A 10,154-nucleotide genomic window follows, 5' to 3' on the forward strand; every position below is an offset into this window, starting at 1 on the left:
GTAACTGTGGCTGCCTCCGGGGACGAGAGGGCACAGAGGGCTAACAATCCACGTGGAACTATTGGGATCCCTAAATCAGGGGCACGGCTCATTTTGAGAGAACTAAATTTTCAGGTTCTAGATAGGATTGGTTTTATTCTCCATGTGACAAACTTGGCTTGTTTAGGGCCTCTCCACCATTTCTGGGACTTTAGGGGACTCAGATCGTGTCCACAACAACCCCCCCCCCCACTTCTGCTCCAGTAGGTCAGTCTGTGTCTGTCACGTCCTCCCAGATGTGGGGTCCAAGACTAGCCCCTTCCAGGGGTGCATGGGTGTACAGACTATTAAGAGTTGGGCCCTGGCTGGTGTGGCTCAGAGGACTGTCAGCCTGTGAACCAAAGGGTCACTGGTTCGATTCCCAGTCAGGGCACAGGCCTGGGTTGTGGGCCAGTTCTCCAGTGGTGGGTGTGCAAGAGGCATCCAAACATTGTTTCTCTCCCTCACTTCCCCTCTCTCTAAAAATAAATAAAATCTTAATTAAAAAAATAGAGTTGGGAAGTGGAGGGATTTGCATTGTAGACTTCAACTTCCAGGTGAGGTTCTCGTTTCCCAAATGGCTCCAGCTACTTCTGCAACATGGGCCCTCCTCTCCCCTCCTTCCTGTGCCCCTAAATGCCATTCTGATCTTTACTAGCTCAGTGAGCTCCGAGTGACATATGCAGAGTTCTTAATGAAGCCTGGATCAGGTGAGGACCTTTGCTGCCATTTGACAGGTGGGTAACCAAGTCGGGAGCTGTGGATGGCTTGAGGCCTTGGAGATGGAGCCCACCCCCTCCTGTCCACCTTGTCCACCTCCCCTGGGTTGCCCTCAGGATAGACATTCCTGGAACATGCTTAGGATGGACTGGTGGGGGAGTGGGTACTGGGAATGAACCTCTGGGCAGCTGTCCCTGGTGGGAGCCCAGGCTGAGCAGAATGGAGTGGCTGTGGGAAGGCCAGCTGCCTGGTGGGCCCTCTCCAACCTGCTTACTAACACGTCACCTCGTCTTCCTGTGCGGGTTAATAAGACCCTCCTCACAGGTGGCTTCAGAACTTAAAGGAATTTAGACTCCGTAACTAGACACTGAGTCTTCCTTCGACACTCACTGCAGCCCAGACAAGCCTGTGCGTCTCTTGGCCTCCCTGGGAGTGGGAAGCCCCTGGGGCACATGTGACACTAGCTCTGGAGACTGTCCTGGAATCCGAAGGTGGACTGGGGATGTTAGCTTGGAGTCAGACTTGCTGACCAAGGTCACACATGTCAGCTCTGAGTCCACTGAGTTCATGAGGATGTTTAGGTGCGTGGAACCCAGAGGGTGAGTGACTGGCCTGGATGCTTGCTCCCCACCCCCCAGCCCCACCCCAGGAGGACTCCAGTCCCAGCATCTGCTAAGTGAGGTCCAAGGCAGTCACCCAGGGTAGAGGAGGGACCAGGGAGTGCTCTAGCACCACCACCAGGCTGGGGTCACTCCCTTGTCCCCTCCCTGCCCCGAAGCCTTCCAGGATTATCCATCCTCTGGCCGTGCCTCTGAGTTGGTGACTGTGGATCCTGAGACAGAAGTGGGCTCAAGGCCCCCTCCCCCAACCCTGCGTGGTAGCTCCCCTCAACACCAGCCTCAGCCCTGGTCTTCAGAGTGAAGTCCCTGGGACACCGACTGGATGTTCAGCACCATGGAGAGGGCACAGACCTGGTGTGGCCACTCACACCTGCTTTCTCAGCCTCAACACTGGTGGAGCTTCTGGGAATTTACCAGACGGCACCCAAGAGAGGTGCAGGCAGGATCTGTAACCCAAGTCTGAATCCTGAGCCAACCCGGGGCACCTGATGTGCGTCAGCAGGCCCCGAGCAGCCAGCTGTCTCTGCAGCCCCCTCCAGCATTTACCCCAGGATTGCCCCGAACAACCCTCCCGATCCTCCAAGAGCACTGCAGGGCACGGCCCTGGGGCAGCCCCACTTTGATCTTGTCAACCCCACAGCCTTGGCCCCAGCAGTCTGTCACCACCTGCTGTGGGGCTGGGTGAAGAAATGGCTAAGGCAGCTTCTCAGGACAGATTGGGGTCCAGTTTGATGACAGCCGTGTCTCTCGGTGCTCATGGACAAGCGGCTGGTCCAAGGTTACAGTACGGACATGTGGCAGACATTCAGAGGCCCAACACCAGGTCCAGCTCAGAGCCTGGCCCTCAGAAACGCCTGAGAACGGCCAGGGTAGCCCCTGCCTGGGCCCATTCAAGGTCTGGGAACACACGATTCAGAACTTTGTTATAAATACATGTGTTTGGTGAGTGGGGGGTGACAGAGGCGGAGGCGGTGCTGTACACAGCTGGTACAGGCTTGGAGGCTGAACACCACAGAGACAGACAGACAGACAGCCCAGCCAGCAGGGCAGGCCGGGCAGCACTCTGGGGCCTGTCACACTTGGTTGGCGGCTGTGCTGGCAGGGGTCATGTCCAGGGCTCCCTGGCCCGAGGTCCTGGGCAGTGTCGGCAGTGGCACCTGGGCTCAGCTTACGTCATTCAGGGCCTGGTGGGACACGGGGCCTCATCAGGAGGATGGCGGGTCGCGTCGGGGCCAAGGCAGGCTCCTCAGGAAATCTGGGCCCCCCGCCCAAGCCTGCCTGACCAGGGTCTCACCTTGCGGGCAAACTCGGGCAGGACGAAGGCCGCCCGGTGCACATCGGAGTTGTAGTATCTCAGCTGCATCTGTTCAACCTGCTTCTGCGTCAGCGGCCGCAACGGCTCCTGGAAGTTGGTGCTCTGGGGTGGGGGGTGGCGCGTGGGGGGCGGTGAAGAGTGGCATCAGGGGACTGCTCTCCTGCCCACCTGCTCCGTCCCCCCACCCCCAGACAGCCGGACACTCACTGGGTTTTTGCTGCACAGCATGAAGCCGATCTGGCCGCTGGGGTAGGTGGGGATGGTGCAGTAGGCATAGCCCACCACGGGGAACAGCGACCTGCAGAAGTGCCGCATGTCCTTGATGAGGTCCAGGTGCAGCCACTGACACTCGCCTGCGGGGAGGCAGCGTCAGCACAGGCACGGCGGGCGCCTGCCTGCCCTGGCCCCCGCCTCCGGTGCTCACCTTGGCAGCAGAGGATCCCGTCCTCCTTGAGGGCTGTTTTCATGAGCTGGTAATAGGACTCCTTGAATAGACTCTCAGCGGGGCCTGCGGGGAGGGAAGGACGAGTGACAATGGACGCATTCTGGCTGAGACCTCCTGAGCCTGGCCTGGGGGTGAAGGGCAAAGGCCACTATCACCCCACTACACAGACTCACACAGCTGCCAAGGAGCAGAGCTGGGACTTGAACCCAGGGCTGTGGAATTCAGAAACCAGCCACGAAGAGGGTGCCTCTGCTGGGTATAGGAGTCCACTGTCCTGGAAACTGAGGGGCTGTGTACTTCAGCCCCGCTCCCAGGGGGTTCTCACTGGCACTACATGGGGGTATCTCCACTCTGGGCCTTGGTTTAAAAGGAGAACCCATCTCCACCTGGATGCTGGCCTGCCAAGAACGGAGAGGAGCCCTGGCTGCTGTGGCTCAGTGGACTGAGCACTGGCCTGCGAACCAAACAGTCCCCAGTTTGATTCCCAGTCAGGGCACGTGCCTGGGTTGTGGGCCGGGTCTCCAGTTCGGGATGTGAGAGAGGCAAACACACACTGATGTTTCTTTCCGTCTTTCTCCCTCCCTTCCCCTCTCTCTTAAAAAAAAAAAAAAAAAAGAATGGAGAGGAGGATGAAGAGGGAACGGGGGCCTCAGTGGGTCAAGGCCAGTGTCTCACTCTCCTCCAGGTCCCCAGCCAACTGCGAACTCGGGGCAGTGGCCTGGTCCCCCTACTCTGCCATGTTTGGCAGGGAGGTGACAAGTGAGAAGGGAAAAGTGCTGTGCTGTGCTAGTTCTGGGGCATTGCCTACCCCCCCAGCCCTCTACTTCGCAACCCAGGCCTGGGGAGCAAAGGGGAGGCTGGCCGCAGAACTGGCATCTGCTGGGGGGCCCAGCCACCCCTGCTTACCCATGGGGTCCGAGGAGTCAGTGATGATAACGTCGAAGGCGTCCTGGTTCTGTTTCATGAATTCAAAACCGTCGCCCACATGCAGGGTCAGCTTTGGGCTAGAGTAGCCAATGGCCATGCCTGGCAGGAACTTCTTAGACACTTGAATGACATCCTGGGAGTCGGGGTGGGGGGCAGGAAGGACCAGGCTGGAGCCAAATGGAGCCAAGTGGGCCTCCCAGCAGCCCCTCTCATAGCCCGGTCACCTTGGGCCAGCCATTTACCCAGCTTCCACATCTGTGAAACCGGGAACACTCTGGGACTTCCCCCAACTCCTCAGGGGGGGGGGGGGCTGGCCTTCTCAGCTGCATCCCCACCATTCCTGTTCGCCCCATCCCCAATCAAACTGCCCCATGAGAGCTCTTCCTTGATATTTCAGGGGGCGGCATTTCCAGGTTCCGCTGGGAGAGCCTTCCCCTGCCTCCACGTGGTCAGATGCTTCTGACGGGGGTTGCAGCTCAAACCCACTCCCAGAGGCCTTCCCTGACCAGCCTCTCCCCACCCTTCCTGCCTCTCCCCTGTCACCCTTTGCCGTCTCCTTTTAACTGGAATACCAGCTCCAACGGGGACTGGGTCTGCCTATTCACCACTGTATCCCAGGACACAGAGCAATGGCTGCCACATAGTAGATGCTCATTAAAGACATGCTCGGTGTTCTAGTGGTTGGAATGTCCCTGGGCCTTGCCTGGGACTTGAATTAAAAACCAGCACTCCGTCTTACTAAGAACTAGCATCAGTGTCACATGTACTACACGCCAGGTCGTTTTCGTCCTGCTAAGTGCTCCCGGCCTCCCCGCTGAGGGCACTCACCTCGTCAATCTCGCACTGCACCACGGACTCCACAGAGGAATGCTTCACCACCTCCCGCAGGACACCCCCGTCCCCACCCCCGATGATCAGCACCTGGGAGGGGGATGGAGAGTCAGGAGCAGGGCCCAGCACCATCTTCAGCAGGAGGAGTGGCCTGGGCCCACGGAAGGCAGATGCCCTCACACAGAACCGCCTGGAGTGAGGGTGTGTGTCTTAGCTCCTCTGATCCACAGACCTTGTTACCTTCCTTCCTACTCTCAGGAAACTGGCTGAGGTGTCCCCTTTTCCTGAAAACTCCTTCCAAAGCGTCAGGCCTCAGCCAGGACTATTGCTCCTCCTAGACTGCGTGAGCCCCCACCCAGCGAAGGGGGCTGCTCTTCCGCTCACTCCCCTTGTTCTTGCTAGCACTTTCTCTGACAACCCTTTAGGAAGCAAGCACCGGGCCTGAGCACTGGGCACATGGCTGAGGGTGGAGGGCTTCAGCCCCCGGGATGCTTGGGTGTGGCTTTCCTATCACTGGGCTCAGGGCTGAACCTCAGTGGGAGCGGGTACCTTGCGAGGGTTGGGGTGACTGCAGAGCGGCAGGTTGGCTATCATCTCCTGGTAGGAGAACTCGTCCCTTTCTGTGCACTGGATGACACCGTCCAACACCAGCACGTTGCCGTAGCTCTTACTGCAGGGCGGGATTGACAGTCAGGGACCTGGGTCCCTGGAGGTGGGGGCAACATGCCTCCACTCGCCCTGGATGAAAATAACCTCCCCCACTCTGTGAAGGCGTCCCAGAAGTGAGTACTGGGGCTGACACGTGGCAAGGACCGGCCGGCAGGCCCGACGGGAGGAGGCTGGAGTTAGGTTTGGGTACGACTCTGACGTGTCCCAGACTGACACGTGGAGCTCGGTGCGTCGGGTCGGCGCAGACTCTGGCTCCCTTCCTGCTGAAGAGGACGGCCCGAAATGCGGGCCCCCAGCCCAGGGGACAGGATGCAGGCTGGGGAGGGGATCGAGGGAGCACGCGGGCCTAGTTCACGACAACTTCTGACAGTTCTGCAGGTGGAGGGGCGGGCAGCGACGGCCCAGGGGCGTCGGAGGTAAATGGCACCAGACAGGGGTCTAGCAGGAAGCGGGTGGGCTGGGCCGGGGTCCGGGCAGGAGTCCCCGATAGTTCGCTGGGGGGCGGGCAGCGGGTGGTCCGGGCTGCGAGCAGTCCTAGGGGCTTGGAGGCGCAGGGAGGGCCAGCGGTAGTGCCTACCTGCGGAAGACAAGGATATCCTGGTACCGCGAGCGCTGATGGTGTAGCAGCTGATCCACCTGCAGGGACAGGGCCTGGCCCGGCCACAGGCTGCATGTCTCGCGGAACCAGCCCTCGCGGATGGCAGCTGGGCCGGAGGTGGCGGGGCCGTCGGGACCGGGCTCCATGGCTGGCGCGCTGGCGGGCGGCGCAAGGCACGGACCCAGGACTGCAGGCCGCGCGGAGCCGCAGCACAACGGGACCAGCTCCGCCTGCTGCCCGCGCCGCAACCTAATCCGCCTGAAGGGGCGGGGTCTCTTGGCAGAGGCGGGACCCAAGTCCTCCAATGGTGGCACGGGTGTGGGCGCGAGGCTAATCAGCGGTACCGCCCCCGGAGGTGCTCTGAGCGCTCTGATTGGTCGCCTACTCACGGCGAGGCGCCCACTGGCTGGGGCGGGCAGTCTGTCAGCGGTATCAGGGTAGTGCGGCCCGCTCCGAGGGGCCACGTGGGACTGGAGCCGGAGGGCTGGGGTCTGGCTTCCCAGCCGGCCGACAGAAGGAGTGCTGGTCTCTCACCCGCCCGGCACCAGCCAGTCCGGTTCAGACCCCGGGCCCCTGCTCCCTTCCGGGGATCCGGGAGGTACCGAGGGCTGTGCCCTGTCGCAGAGACAGCTAGAGGGTGTCTGACTCTGGAGGGGAAACTTGAGATGACATCTCGGCTCGGCGTGGAGTTTCCAGCACTGAGACAGTCAGCTTGAACCCTGGGGCTGGAGAAATGGGAGCGAGTGGTTACATTGTCGGGCAAAGAATTACGTTGTTGCACAGGAGCAAGAGCAAATGTATCTCTTCGCGTCCGCCAATTTGGCTCCCTGTTGGACTTGAGCGGAGTGTGTGGCATGTCGGGGGCGCAATGACTGTTTTTATTTACTTGAAAAAGATAGTCATTGCCCTGCGATTTGAGCTTGGTTTAGCTTCCCCCCCCTAGATTCTGAGCCATGAGCGTATGGCTGCCGAATAAGAAAGAGTTCTTTTCTAAATGAGTTTCTAAATTTACCAGTAGTGTCCCAGAAGAGGCCGGCAACACATGCATATTCAGCACCAAAAAAGAGTGGCACGCAGTTTTTTGACAAACTGGGCCTCGCTCCTCTAAATGTGGGCGGGAATGTGCTGTTTTTATGGAAATGTCAAGGAGCTTATCAGAATCACATTAAGCATGCGAATTACCAAATATTAAATGCTAATTGCACTGCAAGCTAGTGCTTTGCATGCCAAGGAAGGGAGGAAGGGAGATGAGACTGGTATAACCTACTGGTGACATGATGACAGGGATGTTTTGCAGCCTCCACTTGGAGGTAGAAAGCATGTTCCCTATTAATCCCAAATGAATAACATGATAAGTGTTTTTTCTGTTAGTGCAAGCCTCAAGCCTTACAGCAACAATGTGCCTTGGCTGACTTTAAACTTTTCTTAAAGGGGAAGTGAACAAAGATTACTAGGGGAGAGCTCCACTGGAACTGTTACTGAACCTGGGGTCATGCGGAAAAGGATCGCCTAGCAGATATGATACAATCGATCAATGTGTCCAGTTACTACAGGCCTCACCGGCTCTAGCCCTGCACTTGGTATTCACATCACAGCCTGTACTTCCAACACCAAGACATTTCCGCCTGACTTGTTCAGTTCTGCATACCCCGAACCAGACTGTAAGCTTCCTGTGACGAGGGGTGGTGTGTGGGGCTGGCAGCACTGGGTAAAAGGCTGAGTGGACATGGGAAGACAGAACTCCGGTCCAAGCACCTTATAGAATCAGCTAACTCGGCTTTCAGGTGCTGCACAGCTGAGCCCAGACAGGGGCCCCAGCAGTCCTGGGACATGGCACAGGGGGACGGTGGAAGGAGGATCAAGGCCATCCTATCCCTCGTGCAAGATGAGCAGAACTGTTCCTGCATGTGCATCCTCAGATGGGAAAGGCCATAAGTGACACTCTGCCTCCCTGTAGAGGGGCTAACCTGGCACCTCACCTCAAGCATGAATAGCGAATAGGACTTCTGGGCCAGTGTGTAGAGATAGCAACAGCGCAGACTTTCCAAGTTCCAAGAACACAAAAGCCCTGAATAAATTACAGGCAAAAAAGTCCCCAGATGTCCAGGACCACGAGCCCAGAAATGTCACCCAACTTCAGATCACAAGGAGGAAGAACTGTCATTCTGCCAGAAGAGCCACCGTTACACTGTCCAGTTAAATGCACGACTAATACAGAAAATCAGGCTGGAGAAAACCAGGGTAGAGCACCAACTGTTTCCATAATCCAGAGCAATGTGCATCAAGAATTCAGTTCAAAGCATTACTGTCTAGTGGGTCAACTACCTCAACTCCTGAAGGGGTACAGTTTATAAAAAGGGGAGCAGGGAAAGCTAGGAGACCGGCTACAACCAAGGCAATGGTTTAAATGGGGCTGCCACAGGGTGTGTGTGTGTCTGTCACTGGAGAAGACTTTTTGGCACTTAGCACTTGAGAGTCATTTTTTAAGCTTTGTGTTCAGCCAGGCAGACAGTGTGGTTATAAGCAGGATGAATTTGGCCCGTGTTGTTACTTGGTTGAAAATGCTCATGGCAAGCCGCCCCAGGCTCCACAAACAGCAGCAGCCTTCCTGAGCAAAGAACTCTTGCTCATCAATGCTCTCCACCTCCAGCCTCCAGAGCCCTGCCAGATCCCTCTTCCCAGAGTGCAGGCCCAGGCACAGCCCAGCACGGCCCAGGTATGGCCTCCCGGTTCAGAATCGCTGAGCAGTTCCCCACTCACTTCCCCACCCCCACTCCCCGCCACCCCGTCCTTAGGAATCCAAGTACTTTCACCCCTTCTCCAGGGTGCCCCAAGGCCCGTGTCTTCATCCCCTGGCTCAGTTTCCCAAATAAAGGACCAGCATGATTTTACCTGAGAAACTAAACACATTTTCCTCCTTTCATCCCTGGTCAGTTGGGATGTCCCCTGCAGCCCGCTAAGCAAGGTCTGGGGCGCACAGCCTCGCTGACCATAGTGGTTCTGGACTTAAGCTCATGCAGGACCCGCCCGGAAAGCTCCCTCAGGCCTGGCTCCTGGGCTCGCTGCAGACGTTGGGCAGGTCTGGGGTGGAGCCCAGACCCCTGCCTTCTCACCGACTCCCTGCTGGTCTCTCTCAGGCGCCCGAGGAGCAGAGACTGCAAGGTGCCCTGGTCCTCCCTGCTCTTCAAGGTCCGACGCAGGGCACCTTTCCCAGAGCCTCCTTGGGCCATCTGCACTAGGAAATAACCGCTCATTTAAACAAGTTCCCAACTGTTTGCTTTGGATAGCAGGGACTCTGCCATTTTTGGGGAGGCTGCTTGTTGTGTGTCAGTGTCCGTTGTTTCCAGACCCTGTAACAGAATTCTGGGTTTTTAGCTGGGCACGAGGGCACTGAAATGACTTCCCAGTATCCTTTGCTGAGGCCGTGAGACTACGTCCTGGCCAAAGGGAAGTGGAAATGGGCAGTACCCGTTTAAAAATGGAGGCTGGGTGCTGTCTTGCCCGTTCCTTCCAGCTGACTGGAACCATGATGCAATGGATGGAGCTAGGTCCATGACTCAGCCCACGCGGTTGAAGGCCTGTCTGAGCAACAACATAGGAGCCAGAGTCTGAGGACTGACCGTTGCCACACTAGCTCTCGACTATCTACAGAAGAGAGGGAGAAAAAAAAATCTCTTTTGCTAAGCCCCCGATTGTCTGGTTTTTCTGTCAGTTTCAGCCGCTCTTGTCTGAGCTAGTACAGAGCCCAGCCCGTCCTGGGACAGGGCTGCTCTCCCGTGGCAGGGAGGTCTGATTTTGCTCCGTAGCCCACAGGGTACGGCAGTTAGCCTTCTCAATTAGTTGTGGGGAAAAGTTTCAAGAAAATAGGTCCCTTGTTTAATTATTTGTGAAAACAAAAATAACGGTATTATTCTGTGTTCTCTTGACTTAATAGCCCATCTCAGGATGAAAATCAAATGGAATTCTAAAGACATAACCAAAGACTGAATCACAAATTTATATAAGTTCTAT

General features: G+C 57.3%; 1 protein-coding gene across 1 annotated transcript; it reads right to left on the reverse strand.

Annotated features, from left to right (window-relative positions):
• Positions 1 to 2,269: 2,269 nt before the first annotated feature.
• SRM (spermidine synthase) lies at positions 2,270 to 6,387 on the reverse strand. Its single transcript, XM_090268588.1, has 8 exons — positions 6,123 to 6,387; positions 5,426 to 5,546; positions 4,874 to 4,966; positions 4,025 to 4,178; positions 3,098 to 3,181; positions 2,881 to 3,026; positions 2,653 to 2,775; positions 2,270 to 2,542 (listed from the first exon to the last, which is right to left on the reverse strand). Exons 1-8 carry the CDS (start codon positions 6,287 to 6,289, stop codon positions 2,522 to 2,524), a joined length of 909 nt encoding a protein of 302 aa, XP_090124714.1. The 5' UTR covers positions 6,290 to 6,387; the 3' UTR covers positions 2,270 to 2,521.
• Between the last annotated feature and the right edge of the window lie 3,767 nt (positions 6,388 to 10,154).

This window comes from Furipterus horrens, unplaced genomic scaffold, assembly GCF_987537825.1.
Source record: "Furipterus horrens unplaced genomic scaffold, mFurHor1.1.pri manual_scaffold_3, whole genome shotgun sequence".
Classification (NCBI taxonomy): domain Eukaryota; kingdom Metazoa; phylum Chordata; class Mammalia; order Chiroptera; family Furipteridae; genus Furipterus; species Furipterus horrens.

Bases quoted from the DNA above. Each gene is read 5' to 3' on its own strand.
- SRM (XM_090268588.1), bottom strand. From the start codon at position 6,289: ATGGAGCCCGGTCCCGACGGCCCCGCCACCTCCGGCCCAGCTGCCATC. The intron at 5,547-6,122 runs GTAGGCACTACC...CCCGCCCTGCAG, and splicing joins GATATCCTTGTCTTCCGCAG to TAAGAGCTACGGCAACGTGC. The intron at 3,182-4,024 runs GTAAGCAGGGGT...CCCTCCCCGCAG, and splicing joins TGACTCCTCGGACCCCATGG to GCCCCGCTGAGAGTCTATTC.